The 21,708-nt window shown below is 41.5% G+C and overlaps 1 protein-coding gene across 1 annotated transcript in view; it reads right to left on the reverse strand.

Moving 5' to 3' along the window:
• LOC136874837 (glutamate receptor ionotropic, delta-1) overlaps positions 1-21,708 on the reverse strand; it is a 276,714-nt gene that overhangs the window by 147,338 nt on the left and 107,668 nt on the right. The window contains exon 2 of the mRNA XM_067148516.2: positions 2,462-2,625. Coding sequence (XP_067004617.2) covers positions 2,462-2,623 — 162 coding nt within the window. The 5' untranslated portion in view covers positions 2,624-2,625. The remainder of the gene's footprint in view (positions 1-2,461; positions 2,626-21,708) is intronic.

Here is a 21,708-nt window from a genome sequence, read left to right on the forward strand (position 1 = left end):
TTTGAATTTTGAATTTGATCTTCTGGCAAAAGACATTCATTTCAATTAATTTATGGTGATTTACGTAAAAACAAATTATTTTCAAAACGTCAAGATAAAGGCAATCTTTTGTAGATATCATGGTTTTTAAATCAGGCAAACATTGCATTACGAAAATTTCGTAAAATAACTTGCTTTAATGTTTAAATAATTTCCCAACGAAACAAATATTTCGTGAAAAGGAGCAGGAATAATACAGTAGGAAACATTGCCCATAAATACATGGTGGTGAATAAATTGAGTTTTAAGCCCAACTATTACTTTGCTCTGCGTACGCCTCTCTGTACCTGCTCCATAAGAGCCGTCCACCCCTATGTGAAGATTTTCATGCCCAGATCCCTGATCGTTTCCCGGTACAATACATACATACATACATACATCGTTATAGACTGATATATCTTCCAGCGTTCAGATTGCAAGCCTCTGTGAATTTACTAAAAGCCTCCACAATCCCCTAATTGTAACTAACTCTGTGGCCTCGTTTAGTTTCATACCTCTTAGCTTTAAATCATTAGAAACCGATTCTAACCATCGTCTTCTTGGTCTCCCTCTACTTATCTTACCCTACATGACCGAGTCCATTATTCTCCTAGGTAATCTATTCTACTCCCATTCGCCTCACATCACCCCACCACCGAAGCCGGTTTATGCGTACCGCTTCATCCATCGAGTTCATTCCTAGCCTAGCCTTTACCTTCTCATTTCGAGTACCCTCCTATCATTGTTCTCGTCCGTTTTCGCGACCATTCTTGCTACTTTTATGTCTGTTACTTCTAACTTACGAAAAGATATCCTGAGTCCAGCCACCTTTCATTCCCGTAAAGCAAAGGTGGTCTGAAAACAGACAGCCGTAAGGATGGTTTCGTCCAGGAACTGACTTCTTTCTTGCACAATACTGCTGATCACAAATCTCAGCTCACTGTATTAGCTTTGCTGCACCTTGATTCACTCTCACTCTCACCATCCTGGGAGAATACACATCCTAAATACTTGAAGTGATCTGCCTGTTCCAATTTTGTATTCCCAATCTGACATTCAATTCTCTCTGTCCGACTGCATGACTAAAATGGTTTAGCGTGCTAGCCTTCCATCCAAGGGGTTAACTTAGTACATTATGCTATTGTACTAGCTCCCTGAATGTTCTTTTTTACGAACTATCCGTTTGAGTTACAGCTTCCTGTTACTCTCTGTTTCGCGAAGACACTGAAAATTGCAGGCGTTGATACTCGATCTAATCGTTTTCCTCCTAGGCAGTTCCATGTTGCCTTCTCGAGAGTAAGCAAGTGAGAAACGGATAGCGTTTGCGCTCCTAAAAATCCATCCATCCAAGGAAGCTGTTATTTTACGAGAAACTTAAAAAGAATTGATAGGGAATCTAATCTGGCACCTGGGCGACAGACCTAAATACAGATCAGTGGTAAATTAATGAATGAACAATTGGCCTATCAACGACCGACACATATAATTAGTAAACTGATGAATACATACAAAAGCCCTTTCAAGAAACATTATAATTTAACGGTATTCTCCTATTTTGTGAAGTTTGTTGGTAACTGCCTGAATATCAACAGTAGATATTGCATAGCGTTGGCGTCAGGAAAGGCATCCGGCCGTAAAAACGGGCCGGTCACGTGACGTGCTGGCCCCTATAAATTTGGAAAATGGTAAGGAATAATTGAAAAAATAGGTGATAGAATTTTTTTTAAAGACTATCATTTTGTGTTTTGATTCCTCTCCTATAGCATCGATCTGTTGTTCCCAAGATCAAAAGCTCAATATGTTCGCATAAAGTCAAAATCCATACCTCGTCATGTCACGTCAGGAAGTAAATCAATCATCATCCTCACCATCATCGTCGTCGTCTCTCTAACAAAAACACTTTAATGTTCTTAATTGCTTTGCACTGCTGGATATAGTGATGGACGCTGTCAGCTTCCGCAGCAATATAATGTACACTATTAGAACTCAATAGAAATTCTGATGTCTATTGTCATCCTTTGAAGGATGAACGAATAGTATTTTTCTATTTGTCTAATGGCACAGGAAAGAAAAAAATATAACTAACCTGTTGCATGAGCGTAGCTGAGTAATGGCTTTCAGGGCAGAGGCAGGGGACGGTGTGGATGCTCAGAAAGATAGACCACATAGGTTCAATGATCCTGCAATAGCTCAGTGAAAAAGGCAACAAGAAACTATATCACGCCTTGTCTTGTCTTGCCTTGCCTTACTTTGCCTAGTATGCCTCATTGCAGCGCCGCCTTAAGTTCCTGAGACTAATCTACAAAAACGTAATTTATGATGGCCTTTCATGAGGATCCAATCAGACTCTTGCCTGATGACAAACAAAAACATACAAACACTGCAAAATAAATAATCAAACAAACAAGCAAATTCAGAGTGAGAAGTCTATTAAGCAGCCTACCTGTATTTTTAGGAAATTCTGTGCTTCACGGTCTCCAGATGGAATAATGTACAATGGTTGTGATCGACAAAAAATCTTTCCAAAATTCTCATAATGCATCACTGCCACAGGGAAGTCACGATCACAGAGCCGACGAACCAAACCCAGTGTGCCTTTCTCCATCCCTGCAAGAAAATAAGCAAGAAATTACCGGTATTCTTCAGCTTCGATAACTACCAGAAAAATAATGAAAGACGTAGAAGTCAAAAGAAATGTGAGTGTAAAAATTGGAAATAAATGTTGGGTGCCAATCCGATAGACGAATTACTTTCTCTGTTTTCTTTCTTTCTTTTCTTTCCTTCCTTCCTGATTTTTCCCCATGTCTGCACATGATGTTCATACAAGCTATGTCTTATGGCCAAACGCCCCTCCTGACCCTGACGTATGTGGGGGGAATTTATTCCCTATAGCGTTCGGTGCTGGTTGGTAGTGTACTGTAGTTTGTTGTTTTGTGTACCGGAATAGATGTGCATTAAGGCCAACATAAACAACACATTCCGCTCCACTAGATTAACCTGACGCGGCTGGTCGGTAATCGAATCGAATACGAAGGGATTACACTGACCCTCCAGCCCCAAAGACGGACTATATCTGAGTTTCTTCAGCTTATACCAGATATTTCTGGGCTCCTTGGAATCACCTTGGTTCGTTTTTGGATTTGGCCGGTGGTTTGTATGCTGGATGCCGCTTCTGTCGCTACATGTCTTTTCTGGTGAAAATTCCAACCCAGAAGTAATTGGGTTTCAACCTCAGTCGTCCGAGAGGTACACCAGCATCCAAGATACTGCGCTAATCAATAAATTCAAAACTGAATTTAAATACGTCTCAACCCCAACCCCTTGGCACTACAGCCCTTAAAGGGCCTTGGTCTACCAAGCGACCGCTGTTCAGCCCGAAGGTCTGCATATTACGAGGTGTCGTGTGGTCAGCACGACGAATCCTCTCGGCCGTTATTCTTGGCTTCCTAGAATACGTCACAATGGTAGTTAATTATCATCGCAGGATGTGACCGATAATTTGGGAATCAAACTTGATGCTAGGCCTACAGGTGCAACCGTATTTCTGAAGGCAGGATCAACTGGCATCTTGTCACATAAAACGACGGAAATATGTAATTTATTTATAAAGTGTAACATGAAAGTAAGGACTTCACTATTCGCTGACTTCGCTGAATCGAATGCCACTAGGGTACTTGTGATTTGATACTGATTTTATACTGAATTCATACTGAAGTCCTCCTACTGTAAATTCTTGAAGATGATGTCATAGGACTTCAATAGAACATTAGATTAAAAGAGGTTGATTGTCGTTTATATTCGATTTCATGATCTTATCTTGAAGGTAGGCCTACTTATTTCACTCGTGGAACCTATAAATGGGCGAAATTGGACCCTTAAATAATAGCACGCGAGAAGCTTGAATAAACTCTAACTTTATTTGAAATACTTCCGCGTACGACAATAAGAATAAGCATAGAACTTTCTAAAGTGATCTGAAGTGTTTCCAGATTACGAAGTTGCTGCACTCCAGCCAAGTAACTATAACGAAATTCTACAAGTTTCCCTTCGTTGAAAAGGGTTCAATGGCGCTGTTCACACAAGCATCATGTCGGCATGATCTGGGACAAGTGCAGTCGTAACGTTAACTGCTCCTCGTGAGTCAATGGACACTCTACTGCAGAATGCAACAAAAATACAGAGCAGTTTCAAGAGAGGATTCTTTGTCAACGCAGTGGCGGCTGGTGGTTTAAAAGTTCAGTGGTGCACAATTTTTATCAATGATATAATATGGTTACAGGCTAATTTTCAAATCTAGATACATCAACAATACTTTTTTATTATTAAAAATCAAACAAACATTTTACATTTCTATTTTCAGGAATATTACTATAACGCATTAACATTTTTTCATTTTACCATACTGAAATGAAACACTTTGAGGTAGCCTAATTCCGGTATTGAAAAAATATCCTTTTGTAATGTATCTGGTTTCGAAATTAAACTTCGCGTGGGCCTTCCCATTCGTTTCACCTCGGATCGTTCCTCGGCAGTCCGTTGCGGAAACGGCCTAGACATTAAAGACTGCACCGAATTCATGATCTGGCAAAATACCACTAACTGATAAAAACACACAATAATAAAAACACACATGCTGACACGAATGTTTACACAATGAAATCAATAAGCTACTTAGCTTGCACGCACATAACAAAGCTCACGACTATACTGAAAGAAATGGCGGTGTTTATTATCAAGTTTAGAGACATTAGTTATATATCCAGCCACGACTGACTTGATGCGTTGCTCTAGCCAGGACGAATAGCTCTAGCTAGCTCCTTACGGAGCGCAGCGAGGGTTCCAACCGGCCGTGATCCAGCAGATGAACTTCCATCCGGTGTCGCTAGATGACACTCCTGTTCGATAACAGAATCTCACATTGAGCAGCAACGGTCTCTAGCGACTTCGCTAGTAGTTGGTTACGTATGAGCACGGCCGATGTGATGCGTCGCTCTAGGTAGCTCCTTAGCGCAGTGAGGGATCCAGTCGGCCGTGGTAGAAGGAGCCAGGTTGATAAACCTCCATTTAAGCAATGTATAAGAAACCACGCCTATCTTTTACTCTCCCCGCGCACCCCTCTACCAGCCTAAAAGCACACTTCTAGCAGCCCCGCGCACCCCCCGAGCCACCCAAGTTTCATCCTACCTCAGGTTGACTTCCCGCTGCAAAATTTTCGGCTCCTGCAGTGAACATCTAAGAGTACCGGCTTGTAAAGTACCCTGTATTCAATATTTGCTCTTTCAAGCTCTTGAAAGGTTTCTCTTGTTGAATGAAAATACAGTAGTTGAGTAATCCAAATGATAAAATTCTACCTAAAATAAATATAAAAATTTAATGGGGGTAGCACCTGCAACCTTATGGAGAAACCGTCCCCGGTCAATTTCAAAATCATACCGCCCGTGCATGCAGAATTTGTCTGCTTTGTGGATCCAATGAAGTTGGACTAAGCTTGGGATGGATGTCTTGTTACATGATAAAAGTGCTATTTCAGCTTACTCCTGTTGTGATTAAGACCGTAGGAAATCACAACCAGCATACCTATGGAATGATACTGCCGCCTGGAATTGAATAAGATTCATGTCTCATTTTCAAGTTCTACCGATGAACAAGTTTTAGAACGCTCGACTGGTGGTGGTGGTGGTGGTTGTTTTGATTTGGTTTGTTTTAAGGGGGAGTGCAATTACGCAACCATCCCTCTTCATGATGATGATGATGATGATGATTGTTGTTGTTTAAAGGGACCTAACATGTAGGTCATCGGCCCGTAATAAGACGAAATGCAATGACAATTTAAAAGTCCAAAATTCATCCATTAACCAGAATTCAAAACGTGATGATGAAGAATGAATGGATGAATATGAATTTAAAACAATCAGTGGATCCGACCCGCAATGCCTCATCTTCCCAGAAACTATATTACTGACCAAGGAACTGCTTCCATAGCACAATCCTGAATCGATGATGCTTGTTGTCTAAACGGGTTCAAAATCCAGGTCAACGGTACCTCATAATGGTACTAGTAAAGTAAAACCATGGTATTTCTCAAGTTGCGGTACTAATCAAAAGTAGCGTAAACTGACGGTCTTCCAAATATTATGGTACTACACACAAGTATTGTACATCGCACAGGTAACGCAGACTTATGGTGTTTCTCACATAATGGCGCCATTCGTAGGCAACGCAAATCCATGGTGTTCATCACATAGTGGGTACAAATCACAAGCAACGCAGACCAACGGTGTCGCTCATATAGTGGTACAAACCATAGGCAACGCCCAGACCCGTGGTGTTTCTCACATAATGGTACAAATCACAGGCAACGTTCCGCATATAGTGGCACTAATCACAGGTACTGGAAACCCAGAGTGAATCGCTCTCTGCTGCAACTAATCACAAACCTATTGTATACCTAACATAGTGATACTACTCGCCGGTAAAGGAAACCCGTGGTGTTCCCCGCGTGATGGTTCTAATTACAAGTAGTTTAATGCTTGTAATTCAATCATCCCTTGGTCGCCCCTTTTAGTTGCCTCTTACAACAGGCAGGGGATACGTGGGTGTATTCTTCGTCTGCGTCTCTCACCCACAGGGGGCCCATCCCTTCTTAATACTAATCAGAAAGGGAAATGGGTCCAACCCTTTGAAGAATGAAGGTATCGACAAAAGGAAGACCCACGAAGGGCCTGAAAATGAAAGACTCCCTAGGCCTCGCAAACCTAATACCAACTGGGTCGGAAGAGAACAAGAGTTGACCAAGGGAGGTCAGAAGGAAAGGAAAGAGGAGCATAGCACAAGTAAGTGGAAGAAATGTTGAACTTAGCTAGGAGCTCGTGATTACCAATCCACGCTCACTATTTTAGAGCTTCGGCGGGCTTGCCCATTGCGTCGCTCTTACTTACAAGTAGGGGATATTACGACTGTATTCTATGTTTCCACTCATAAGGGTTAGGTACCGGTACTCGATTTCAAAGCTGGAAAGTCAGCAAGAAGACTGTAGTACCGCATTTAGTGTTCTTTTACACCTGAAAATATTTTAAATATTAGGGATGTACACATATGCTTTCAAATGATAACGATAATGAAAGTACAACTTCTTTTGGAAACACTATCTTGATTCCACTTGTAGAGTGGCAGATTTGGTACAAGCAGTTCAATTCTACGCTTCGAGTTTCTTAGTTGTGAGTCTTCATGAAACACAGGAATAGTATAAGTCAGGGATTCTGCAGCCTCCACCTCCACCGGCCCTCCGCAGAGACCTCCTCTACCTCCTCCTCCACACGCTCTCCGCAGAGGCCTCCTCCACACGCTGGCTAAGAGCGCGACTCTAACCTCACATCCGCCACTTTGAAGGGGCTTAACCTAAATTTTTATGCGTAAGAGAGCTAGCCTAACCTCATGGAGCGGCTTAACCTCAGTTTTACAACCGGATGCCCTTCCTGATGCTTAAGAGCGCGAGCCTAACCTCACATCCGCTATCTTAAAGCGGCTTAACTAACTTTTGACGCGTAAGAGAGCTAGCCTAACGTCATGGAAGGGCCTAATCTCAGTTTTACAGCTGGATGCCCTTCCTGACGCGAGCCTAACCTCACATCCGCTATCTTGGAGGGGCCTAACCTAACTTTTGACGCACAAGACAGCAAGCCTAACCTCATGGAAGGGCCTAACTTCAGTTTTAATGCCGGATGCCCTTCCCGACGCCAATTGCACAAGATAGCGGCTATACATGGCTCCTTATGAGACGCCGCCTAACCTCACATCCGCTATCTTAGAGGGCTTAACCTAACTTTTAACGCACAAGACAGCAAGCCTAACCTCAAGGAAGGGCATGACCTCAGTTTTACGACCGGATGCCCTTCCTGACGCCAAATTACACAAGATGGTGGCTATACATGGCTCCTTATGAGACGTCTTAAGGGTGCTTGCGCAAGATCGTGGTCGCAAGATGGCTGCTATACATTGGCTCTTATGAGACACCCTAGAGATACTTGCGCAAGATGGTGGCTATACATGGCTCCTTATGAGACTCCTGAAGGGTGCCTGCACAATATGGCGGTCGCAAGATGGCTGCAATACATTGGCTCTTATGAGACACCCTAGGGATGCTTGCGCAAGATGGCGGTTACACACGGCTCCTTATGAGACGCCGTAAGGGTGCTTGCGCAAGATGCCTGCCGCTCTTATCAAAAAAGCTAGCTTAGAGGCTAACGTGCCGTGCCAGAAACAACGGATCGATTCATTAAATTTGGGGCTTAAATGCAAAAAATTAAATCTCGAAAACGGTGCGTCGTAGAGCAAAAGGGACAACATTTTTCTGCCTACTACGTAGGTTCGCAGTATCAGGAACACGATAGCATAAGAAAAAAGTAGTCTAAGGATGAGATCAACGGTTCGGTTCCTACTTAGGCCCTTTGGCATTGGCAGCTATCTAATTCTACAAGATGGCAGCTATACATAGCTTCTAATGAGACGGCTTAAGGGTGCTTGCACAAGATGGCTGCCGCTCTTATGGGACTCCCTAGGGATGCTTGCGCAAGATGGCGCTCGCAAGATGGCGGCTATACATACGTCTTATGACACTGTTTAAGGGTGCTTGCACAAGATGACTGCTATACATAGGCTCTTAAGAGACACCCTAGGGATGTTTGCGCAAGATGGCAGCAACAAGATGGCGGCTATACACAGCTCTTTATGAGACGGCCTAGGGGTGCTCGCACAAGATGGCGGCGGCTCTTATGAAGAAAGCTAGCTTAGAGGCTACTGCGCACGATGGCGGCTGCTGTTATCCATGCAATTTGAAATTCCACGTGCTCTTGCTTGTAAACAAAACTACGTTCTTTTTGACAGCGGCCATCTGTAATCAACAAAGCATCGTGCTGCCATCTTTAGCTGCTACCTTCAAAATGTGGTGGCGGCAATGTCTACCTTTTTTGACAGCTGCCATCTTTAATTAACTGAGCACCATGCTACCATCTTTAGCTACTACCTTAGGTACGTGGTAGCGGGTAATTTAAAAATTCCATATGCTTTTTGACAGCGGCCATCTTTAATCAACACAGCAATATGTTGCCATCTTTAGCTACTACCTTTGAAATGTGCTGGCAGGCAATTTGAAAAAATCTACTTGGTTTTGTCAGCTGTCAGCCGCCATCTTTAAACAACAACGCATTGTGCTGCTATCTTTACGATACTAAACCTCATCGTGGTGGAGGGTAATTTAAAAAATTCCACATGCTTCTTGACAGCTCTCATCTTTAATCAACAGAGCATCGTGCTGCTATCTTTACAGCACTAAACCTTATTCCTTTGAATTGTGGTGGCGGGTAATTTGAAAAAATCTGCGTGCTTTTTTGACAGCTGAGAGCGGCTATCTTTAAACAATAGCGGCTATACATAGGCCTCCGCCGCCTCCTCCTCCTCCTCCTCCTATGTCAAGGCATAGCTCTATCGAACTTGCATCGCGAAGGCAAGAGTGTGCAGCAATAACATCATTATGCATGTTTAGACTTGCAGATGACAAAATAAGTGATTGAAACATAACAAGACTAGAATCAAACGCTGTGCTCGATACAACATGCGCTCAGAACATTGTTTGATGTGTTCATATCACTAAATAAGTGATTAAGACTAGAATCGAACACTGTACTTGACACAACATGTGTTATAACATGTCAGGGATACCGTTGTTCGTAGATCAGATTACCGCACATTCCTTGTAGGGCTAATAGGCTAAAGGGCTAACAGGCAAAAGGGCTAATAAGCTAATGGGCTAAAGGCCTAATCGGCTAGGATGCCTCTTCTCTCTTTATCCGGGCTTGAGACCGGCTCTACATCTAGAGGCGGAGTTAACACCCTAAGGAAGGGAGAATGTTGGAAAATAATCTATACGAATATAGCTACTCGATCGACTATGTACTATAGAGAGGGTAAGCGCTGGGATTGTAGGAAGGTGTTTAAGCTGTTGTACTGTCGAGAGAGAGCTATTACTTAATAATACCTACACGACGTAATTCTTGCTCTATTTCAAAAATATCTGCTTTGTACTCTGTGTAACCAGCATCTTGATAGGCTCTTAGCAGTTGCAAACGTTTTACGAGTACGTTGGGATCTTTACAGTATCTTATGTCGACATAGGGTAACAAAGGTTTGTTGTGAACTTTGAGCCCATATGCAGACAGTTGATGTGTAGGGACTTGTTTTGATGTAATACGTGCTTTAGCAGTAGCGTTTCCAGGTACAAACTTACCTTCTTTCGATAACAATGAAGCGTTGACATTTTCTTCTTCATGTTGCATCCCTTCTTGAGATGTTTGCACGGCGACAGAACGTGTAGTAGGCTTAGAATATGAAGTAATTTTTTAAATTTATTTTTGCTAGGGGCTTTACGTCGCACCGACACAGATAGGTCTTATGGCGACGATGGGATAGGAAAGGCCTAGGAGTTGGAAGGAAGCGTCCGTGGCCTTAATTAAGGTACAGCCCCAGCATTTGCCTGGTGTGAAAATGGGAAACCACGGAAAACCATTTTCAGGGCTGCCGATAGTGGGATTCGAACCTACTATTTCCCGGATGCAAGCTCACAGCCGCGCGCCTCTACACGCACGGCCAACTCGCCCGGTGAAGTAAAATCATCAAGCTCTAATGGCAATGAAACATCGAGATCTTCTTTTTCTTCTGCTTCTACTTCACTACTGTTTTCATCAACACCGTTATCCTTACTATCATAATCATGATCTTGCTTCTCCTTATCTTGAAGTGTGTGCTTACCAACAGAACTTGTAGCAGACCTAGACAACAAGGGAGAATTAAAAATCTCTCGCAGAGGTGTACTTTTTAAAAATAAATCAGTGTTCGCTTGACTACGGTTGAGCTCTTTGTATTTTCTTCTCGATGAAGCTACATTACACACGGCTTCGTGATGTTGAGCGTTGTATGTGTTCTTGAACTCTCTTCTACAATGATTGCATTGAAAAATTGTCCTAGATGATATCTCATGACGTCCCTTGTGATAGCTTCGGGAAAATGCTCTTCCACACTCTTTGCAAATATAGCTAGAAATAGGTTTTTCCATGACCGACTTTATCTTCTGCTGACAGATTCTTCTTTAAATCTACTAGACACTCGTTACTCTCTACTTCGGTGATGCGAACAGCTTAACGATTAACAGTAATTTAACATAAAAGCGTATAACCAAGGTGGCAACTATGAGGTTTAGTGCCGTCAAGACGGCAGCACTGAAGTTTGCGATGTTCTGCTGTTTAAAATTCCGCTCCCACGTGGTTAAAGATGGCAGCTGTCAGGTGTTAAAATGCACAAGGAATTTAAATTCCGCGCGACGACATGCATAAGGTGGCAACCTTGAGGTTTAGCGCCGTTAAGATGGCAGCAGTGAGGTTAGCGATGCTCTATTGTCCTTAAAAGTAAGGTTAGAGTCCGTCAAGATGACAGCTGTCAAAAAAGCACGTGGCTTTGTTTACAAACCAGTGCACGTGGTCGTGACGTCACGGTCATGTGGTATGCTACGTCAGCACGCGAAGTTCAAAATCCACGCACACGTGGTTCCTTATTCTTCGCCTTCCAGGCCTTTTCCCAATTACCTGGGATCGGCACTTTGATTTAGCCCAATTTTACGGACGGATCTCTTTGCTGACGCCAACCCTAAGTGGAGGGATGTATTCCCTATTGCGTGTTTCTGTTGTGGTCTAATGTACTGTAGATGTGCATTACGACGAACACAAACACCCTGTCCCCGAACAAGAGGAATTAACCAGGTGCGGTTAAAATCCCGGCCCGACCAATAATCGAACTATGCTGACTATTCAGCCAAGGAGCCAAACATTACAGCAGACCGTACGTTTGCAACAAATGCCCGTTGATGTTCTGCATAAATGCACCATGTCGATTTATAAAAACATTAATGGTGCCTCATTTTCTGAGATTGTGGTGATTATTGTTTTAAGAGGAAGTACAACTAGGCAAACATCCTCTATATAACATTAAACAGAGAACAAATGGAAGGGATCCGACACTTCGAAAAATGAAGATATCGGCCAAAGAAAAAGGCCACGAAGGGCGTGAAAATGAAAGGCTCCCTAGCTCTCGAGTGCTTTAATAGCGTCGGGGTCGGGAAAAAACAAGAGTTGACCAAGGGAGGTCGGATAGGAGCCTGGCACAAGAAAGTGGAAGCAATGCCGGGACTCAGCTAAGAGCCCCGTGGTTGACAACCCATGCTCTCAAATTGAGAGCACCTGGGGCCCTTTCAGTCACCTCTTACGACAGGTAGGCGATACCGTGTGTGTTATTCTACTGCCTCTACCCACAGGGGGATTCTTTTTCTGAGACATGAAGATAATTGCATAAAGTATCCATAAGATGACTTGCACTCTACATTAAACACAATTAAACACAATACAGAGATATACCGGTAGTAGTATACACGGCTAATATAGAGATATACCGGTAGTAGTATACACGACTTCACAAGTAGCATGGTGAAGAACATGGATGTTGCGACATATGATTAGCCTAAGCACTACATACTTAAAATCTTTCTACCTTGGTAGATACACTATGATCGGAAATACTGTAAGATACCGTACTGGATTCTGAGATGTTCTACACAGGTTACATAATATCACGGAAGATACAAATGAAAGATTTTTCCAGTGCTCGTAATATATCAAAACAAAGTTTATGGCGTACATAGATTACGGTCAAGGCGGTAGAACAGTGAAATGCATCAGCTGCCAGATCAAGTCCGGCACGCATTTTTTTGTTTTTCAGATATATCATGTACCCTATCACCATTGTTTTACACTACATATCCTCGAGAATAACATTATTAGTTTCAATATGATTCAGATATATTGTATACAAAATTAGCGAAATTTTCCGTGCTTCTCTACGGATGACTAGTGAAACTACAAGAGGGCCAAATGGAAAGACGCGATTTAATGTAGTTGAGATGAAATATATTTGTCACAAAGTAAAAGAACATTTATTCAATTGAATTTTTGCTCCCGTGTTCAGCGAAGTATAAACGATTCATTAGAGAGTCAGATGACAGGTGAAGACAATAATATCTAACAGCAGACTTTCTGGTGTTTGTACCGTAGGGATTAAAGGGAAGAGTAACTGCATTCTCACCCCCTCTTCACTCAAACAGGAGAAATTAAACATTTTCTTAGGCCTTGGAAACCTAATACTGTCAGGATTGGAAGAGAACAAGAGTTGACGAAGGGAGTCAGACAGGAAAAATTTTAGTCTGGTACAAGTAACTGGAAACAATACCAGACGCAGCTAGAGGCCCTGCGATCGCCACCCACGCTCCCAGTTTAAGAGCCCCTTTTAGTCACATCTTACGGCACATATTTGAAGATTTCTGACTTTAGTGTTTATCAAATGAAAATGTAAACAATTCGACAGAAACAAAGCTGAAACTGCAAATTTGACAGTTGAAGGGAAATAAGTTTTTTTTTAATATGACACATTTTGAGCAGTATTCTGAATTCTTGAAGATTGCAGAGTATTATTATATTCAGTACCACGCCATTATGCCAATGAAGAGAGGTTGTTTTAATTAACGTCAACCCAATGAACTGATATTCGCAATCATTTAAACATTCAAACAGTGAATGGTTTGTTATTTGTGAAGTACAATTTGAAACATTTTAAACGCACTTATTATGTATTGAACAAGAATAATTTATTGGAGAAAATCACATCAACAGTGAAGTATGACTACAAACTCACATAATGGCAAGTTAGTGGTTTGACGTCGCTCTAACACACCGAAGGTTTCAGCGACACAAGGATGGGAAAAGTCTAGGAATGGAAAGGTAGCAGCCGTGGCCTTAATTAAAAACAGCTCCAGCATTTTCCTGGCGTAAAATAGGAAACCACGGAAAACCATATGCAGGGCTGCCGACGGTGGGATTCGATCTCCCGAATGCAAGTTTCCAGATACGCGACCCTAACCGGACAGCCAACTCGCTCGGTTATAATGGTAAGAAAACGAATGTTTTTAATGACATTATGTAGCCTATTTCTTCCTAAAATCCATTCTAGAACAAACCACCAATTCAGTTAAAAATCTGCAATATGACGACAGGTAGAGTTCGAGGTAAACTTTTGTTTCTAGTTAAAATGCCGTATGTTTTGGTGAAATGTGACCTATATTCATGACTCAGTGTCCTCCATTTGTGCAGTGGTCACCTGGCCACTCTCAACAACAGCACCAGCAACGTTTACTACTAATAAGTATATAGAACTTGTGTGTTTATAGCTCCTATTCATACGCCACTACACTAAATAATCTGTATCCGTACTTACTGGCTGTCTGGGACCGACCCTGAAGCAAGAAGATACATCCACAACGAAACTGAGTAGCAACAGTAATGAGAAATTTAGACATATTCTCTGGATCATCTATTCCGACTATTTGACCGAATGTTGCCGGCACCAGTGATAGCCACAAGCATATCTTCAACCACATTTCGTCCGGTGATGGAATTTAAAACTCTCCGCGGAAACCTCTCTATCATGAGACTCTATAATAACCTGCATGTCCGGCCGGCTCGGTAGCCACAGTCTGCATCACGCACTCCAAAGACCTACATGTCGACCTAAACACGTATCGCGCACGCCTGGTCTAGAATCTCAGCTTACCGAAAGTTGTATGCCTAGGGTTACCAGATTCATTTCATATAACGTAGGACATTATAGGAAAATAAGTACAATTATTGTTTATTCAAGAAATAATTTTACTTATTGTATCTTCAATACGGAACAAAATGAGATTAGTTACTTGTAATTATAGGAAAATGTTAAATGTAGGAATTATTTTTTCTAAAACTAAATTACTACCGCACTCAAACATGAATGCATAACGCATAGGTTGCATATTTTTCTTAAGTATTCATATAATAAAGATAGTAATATCAGTTATCAAAGAATCTTAACAATTACTACTTGCCTGAAGAACGCATCTTACACAAAAAAATCTGGCTTCTTTGATATAAAAAAACCAAACCGCATGGCGTAACTGCTGCTCAGCCCGAAGACCTGCAGATTACGAGCTGTCGTATCGTCAGCACGACGAATCCTCTTGGCCGTTATTCTTGGCTTTCTAGAACGGGGCCGCTATCTCGCCGTCAGATAGTTCCTCAATTGTAATCACTTAGGTTGAGTGGTCCTCGACCCAGCCCTCAGAACCAAGTAAAAGTCCCTGACCTGGCCGGGAATCGAACGCGGGGTCTCCGGGTAAGAGGCAAGCACGCCACCCCTACACCGCGGGGATATACAATATACAATCATGAAATAATACACAATAAGTGTTTAAAGTTATATTTCACTACGACAATACCTTTATATGAGACAAGGACGCACACCATTTCTCCAAGTAATTCAAACATTCACTACACAATGAAACAAAACCATTCACCTATTTATCAAATCCCTGGCATTGCCAGTATTTGTTTTATATTTAGAGCAATGAAAGACGTATCGGTATCTAATCTATTTGTAAGGAGGGAACACACATTATCTAATATACCAGTTATTTTAGCAATGTAAGTTTGTTCCCTTGCAAGCTGTTTTATACCATTATGGATACACAGGCATTAATGAAGGCAAATGGTATGAATATGTCTCACTCAGTCTGTTTTCAAGAAACATTTTCAGCACCTAGGGGGATTGAATACAGATTAGAAATAAGTTTTTATGCCTCATACATCTCCTCAATTATTCTTTTAAGGGCTGGAAACAGAGATAACCACCTTGCTTCGCTATGCCTAAGAAGTTGCTTTAAGTTAATTTATACGAAATTATGATAATTTTTTAAGTTCCTGTATAGATAGAAAAGTTATTCTAGCTTTAACAATACCGGTACACTCAAAATCAATACTTCAACTGTCTGACCCATGATGGATGGCATTATGAAGTGTATGGGTTGGCAACCCACACCAACTACATTTACATTAACATTATGATTTTAATTTACTAAACACATCCTTGTCCTTAGCTTGCCTTATACCACCAAAATTAGTGTTGATAATGTCAGCGGCAAATTTTACACATTTTTCTTTCATACCTAAACTTGGCAATGCATGTCCAACGTGCGATTAAACGATGTACTATCATGAAGTTGAAGTAGTTTTGATTTCAAGTGCATTTGTCTGGATAAAGTATTGAAGCAAAACAGGTGATATTCACTGTCACGTTATTTCCAGCAATTGTTACAACTTCACGTCCATTTTGATTAAACCTGCTCTAAAACCAATTCCAACCACTATTCACATAATATGGAACCACAAAATAAGGCATGTCTTTTGGGCATTGTAATGTCACGCTAGCAGAGTGTGGTGCAATAACTTTATTCATCTTTTCCAAGTTGCTAATCCATTTGAAACTAATACGCCCTTCCCGCGTCCAGGTCGGTGTACGTAAACGGAATCCCAGCCAGCTTCTCAGGGTATTTGAATGTATAAGTTGATTTACGTGGGGTCAAAGAAAAGTTGATACTCCGAGTATTATTATCTAAGTACCTGAGGATTCGATGGACGTCTTCATCCGACGCGTTAATGGGTCGACATGATCATCCAACAACTTATTGCCTCAATTCTAAGATACCTTAAACTACAGCAAAAATCTATAAATAAGACCTCGAGTGATTTTTAACTACCATTATTTATTAAGTAAAATGTATATGAATCTTGGAAGACAAAAGGTATCAATATAATTAAAATCTGAAATTGATGGATTTCTGTATCTCTGGATTGATAAATTCATTTTTTAATGATTACATCTGGTCTATATGCTTCACTTCATCACTATTGAAATTGGCTAAAATCTTATAAAACTTCCTTAAATGACATTCAAAATAATCATAATCTCTGTATGGGAAATCTGGTTGCACTGAAATCAAATTCCTTTCGATTAACCCTCGTTGCCATATGTAATACTCTAACTTGTTCTTACAACAGGTCCATAACATTTATTTTTGATAGCTTTACATCTGAATATAACTACTGAATTCTAACCTGACTAATGCATTATCTCATGAATTCTTTTATGGTTCTCTTGCGCCTTCGGAACTCCGACAAGTTTCCTGTTTGCCTCAACCATAAATTAGCTGTCAATAACTAAAAATATACCTTACTATTCAAGACTATGCTCCAAATTCACATTCCTGTCTAAGTGAATGTAATCACAGAATCAAGCATGTTATATACAATTTTAACTAGTCTATACATATAAAATAAGAGTTTTGTCTGTCTGTCTGTCTGTCTGTCTGTATGTACACGCATTACGAGAAAACGGCTGAAGATAATTTAATGAAAATCAGTATGAAAAGTCGGGGGATGAACCACCACAATCTAGGCTGTAAATAATTTGATTCACGCTGAGTGAAATGCTAGTTTAGGGGAAGGCCTGAAATTTAATTTTCAAATATTTATATTATTAGTGGTCCTATCGATAAATATTACATAACTAAAGTTATATAGAATTAAATTTCCGATCATTTATGTCTCATACATGTTTACCGTACCGGCTATGATAACAGAGATATTCATGAATTTGTATTTTTGTTGCCAAGTCCATATCAACGCCGAGCCAGGAGAAAATGGGTTAACATAATTTAATGAAAATCGGTACACAGAGTCGGGGAATAAGAAACTACAGTCTAAGCTATAAACAATTGTATTCATCCTGGATGACATTGTAGTTCAGGGGAAGGCACCTAAAATTAATTTTTAAATACCTACAGTATGTTATTGGTCCTATCGAAAAGTACTGCACAACAAAAGTTAGAGAGAATACAATTCCCGATCATTTATGTTTTATTCAGTTTTACCGAACCGACTATGATAAGAGTGGTATTTCAGAGTCGGAAGAAAACTAAATGTGAAGGCCTACAATATCGAAAGCGCATAACATTCATCAACAATAACATTATACTGACCATTGTTGTGCTGTTATTTGTCTTATGCTGCCACTCAACTACGATAGATGGGATTACTGCTGCGTATCGAGTATAACAGCCTAACTGAATATCCACGGGAAATACCTGGGGAGTTAGAAAACTTTCTTCTTTAGCATTCCATTCCTCTGGTTCATGCATTTCCTGATGCTGCTGGTACGTAACACACTGGTTCATTATAGTATTCCATCTATTCGATCCCTACTATGACGGGCTGTTTTGAATAAGCAGTGTGCACATTTAAGGCAGAGGCTCACTTAGTAGTATGACCTGGTCTAGAATTATAATTGAGGCCTATTCCAAATTATAGCATCACAATTACAAAATAACTCAAAATTCAACCCTAAAGAAAAGGTTCTTCCGCTTCACTTTTATTAAATCTACATTCGTTTCATTCCAAATTAGCAGTGAAGAGGGGCTTTCTCCTCTGGCTTGGAGGAAGAATTTGCCTCCAAGTCAGATGGTTCTTTCTGCCACTAGTGTAGTGAATTGAGATTTTCCGATTCATCGGGTATTCCTAGGAAACAGATTAGTAAAAAGGGCATAGTTTCTGCCTGGGACTTTCCACTATTCGAACTCCCCCCCCCTGCCGAAAAAAAGACGAATAGTGTTAACGGATCACGGCTGTCTGCGGCTTGATCAATCCAGCTCTGAAAATTTGGATTGCTAGATCGGAAGCGTAGTACTGTTCGTTAAAAGTGAGAAAATGCGTGGTTTTTCATTTGATCGAGTATTTCATTATGAAAACATTTCTTTTCATCTTGTCATTCCTATTGACGTCATTGTAATGAGCTATGTTCATTTCAGTTGGGAAAATTACGAAGACAGTCTTGCTGAGGATGTAAAAAGGCAGGTGGAGATTGATTGTCTGCCATTATAATGCTCCCCAACTTGATTGTGACTGATGGTAGGCAAGCGGGCCTACCGTTACTATGAATATTCCCTAACCCAGTCTTCATATGAGAAGAGACGTTTGGTGAATTCTACGTCGCGTTTCTAGGGTAACGTTAAGAGCTATGCGATTCAATTCAATCTTGCTCACAACGTGCACACTACCTAACCTGGAATTCTGTATACAATGTAGAATTCCGTAGCGAAGCACGGGTACATCAGCTAGTTCTAAATAAGACTATAAGATCTATATATCACAATCAGTTAGGAAAAGCTAATTTACGACAAAAAACAATATTAACCCATACGCGATCTCACATTCAACAGCAATGATTCTCTCTTATTACTCAAATTATGCCAAGATCAACTTAAATGAATGCAGCTATATAGATAGATAGATAGATAGATAGATAGATAGATAGATAGATAGATAGATAGATACCGTATTGGTTCTACTTTCATGTCCAAGTATAACCAATATTTATTCATAGTAGGGATATTACAATTAAGAAAATGGAAATTGCAACACCATGAAGGCATTGGTCGTTTGTGTTGATTATCAAGATATGGAACGATGCCATGTAGTATGTAAACGATCGAAGTTCCAGACCCATTGGATTGTTGCTAAAGGTCTCCCCACGTGATTGGTCGCGAAGGAATCAACTCCAGTATACGGACTCTGGTGTAGCGTAGTTGACTTGCAGTCTGTGCAGTGAAGTGTTCCGCGTCAAACATGCCTCGACGACAGAGAAGAGCTCGCTATCAAAAACTATCGCCGTTTGAGAGGGCTCGGATAATTGGGCTGTGAGAGGCTGGATTATCACTAAGGACTGTCGCTGCACGTGTTGGCCGACAGGCATCTACGATACAACATGTATGGCAGCAGTGGTCAAATGAAGGTACCCACACTCGTAGACATGGCACAGGCCCAGCGCGACAGACAACTGTGAGAGAGGATCGCTGCATCATTCGGATGGCCCGGATGCAACCCCATGCAACAGCAGCGCAAATTCGATCAGCTGTGACACCCCACGTTACACAACAAACAGTTGGTAATCGCCTGCGTGCAGCTGGCTTACGAGCCTGTGTCCCTGCAGAAGGTGTTCCATTGACCCCACAACAGCGACGTGTAAGGCTGGCCTAGTGTCGAGAAAGATCGACGTGGGTCGACGAATGGCATAAGGTCGTCTTTAGTGATGATTCGCGCTTCTGTCTTGCCCGCAGCGATCGCCGGAATCGTGTGCGCCGACGTACCGGGGAGAGGGACCCCCCAGATCTTATTGTCGAGAGGCACACAGGGCCAGCACCAGGCATTATGGTTTGAGGAGCTATTGGCTTTAATGTGAAATCACAATTAGTGCTTGTTGAGGGCACTATGACTGCTCGACAGTACATTGATAGGGTACTCAATCCAGTGGTTGTCCCTATGATGGCGAATATTGCTAATGGGATGTTTCAGCAGGACAGTGCCCGAGTTCACACTGCACGCATCTCCAGAGAAGCTCTCCACGACATCACAACCTAAGAATGGCCCGCCAGATCCCCGGACCTCAGTCCTATTGAGCATGTGTGGGACATGATGGGTCGACAACTGGCCAACCGTCCTCAGCCACCCACAACTCTGGAACAACTGACCCGTGCAGTGCAGCAAGCACGAGCCACAATTCCTCAGGAAGCGATCCAGGGCCTTATTGACTCCATGCCTCGACGAATTCATCAATGTATTGCAGCTCGTGGTGGGCACATCCTGTTTTGATTGTTGTCCAAACTTGCGGTCAGAGGGTCCTGAAAGTGTAATCATCCAATCACAACCGAACACTCGTCCTGCATGTACAATTGCAGCAATGTAGCACCACTCCGTCTGCAATTTCCATTTTCTTCAGTGTATAAGGAAAGATCTTCATTGGGGTAATCACATAAATATGACAGTAAATAAAGGGTACAGATCTCTGCACATGGCTATGAGAGTATTTAGGGATTGTAGTAAGGATGTAAAGGAGAGAGCATATTTGTCTCTGGTAAGACCTCAACTTGAGTATGGTTCCAGTGTATGGGACCCTTACCAGGATTACTTGATTCAGGAACTGGAAAATATCCAAAGAATAGCAGCTCGATTTGTTCTGAGTAATTTCCGACAAAAGAGTAGCGTTACAAAAATGTTGCAAAGTTTGGGCTGGGAAGACTTGGGAGAAAGGAGACGAGCTGCTCGACTAAGTGGTAAGTTCCGAGCTGTCCGTGGAGAGATGGTGTGGAATGACATCAGTAGACGAATAAGTTTGAGTGGTGTCTTTTAAAGTAGGAATGATCAAAATATGAAGATAAAGCTGGAATTCATGAAGACAAATTGGGGCAAATATTCCTCTTTAGGAAGGGGAGTTAGTGATTGGAATAACTTAGCAAGGGAGATGTTCAATAAATTTCCAATTTATTTGAAATAATTCAGAAAAGGCTAGGAAAACAACGGATAGGGAATCTGCCACCTGGGCGACTGTCCTAAATGCAGATCAGTAGCGGCCGATTGATTTGATTTTACGAAGCATCGGGGAATTCAAGATTGTTAATGTTAACAATAGTAACTACAAAAACATTACACAATTGCCTCTTGTTTTTTGCAAGTTGCCATACATAGCTGAATTTTTCGAGGCATGCAGTTAAAAAAGCCCTTAATCCCTTTCTGCGGAACTCCGGGCGATGATTGCTGCACCGCGATGGTCACTTGTTCCACAGTTCGAGGTGCCAGAGGAGCGTTGTTCCATACACGTTCAACAGAGTACTGATTCTCA

This window comes from Anabrus simplex, chromosome 5, assembly GCF_040414725.1.
Source record: "Anabrus simplex isolate iqAnaSimp1 chromosome 5, ASM4041472v1, whole genome shotgun sequence".
Classification (NCBI taxonomy): domain Eukaryota; kingdom Metazoa; phylum Arthropoda; class Insecta; order Orthoptera; family Tettigoniidae; genus Anabrus; species Anabrus simplex.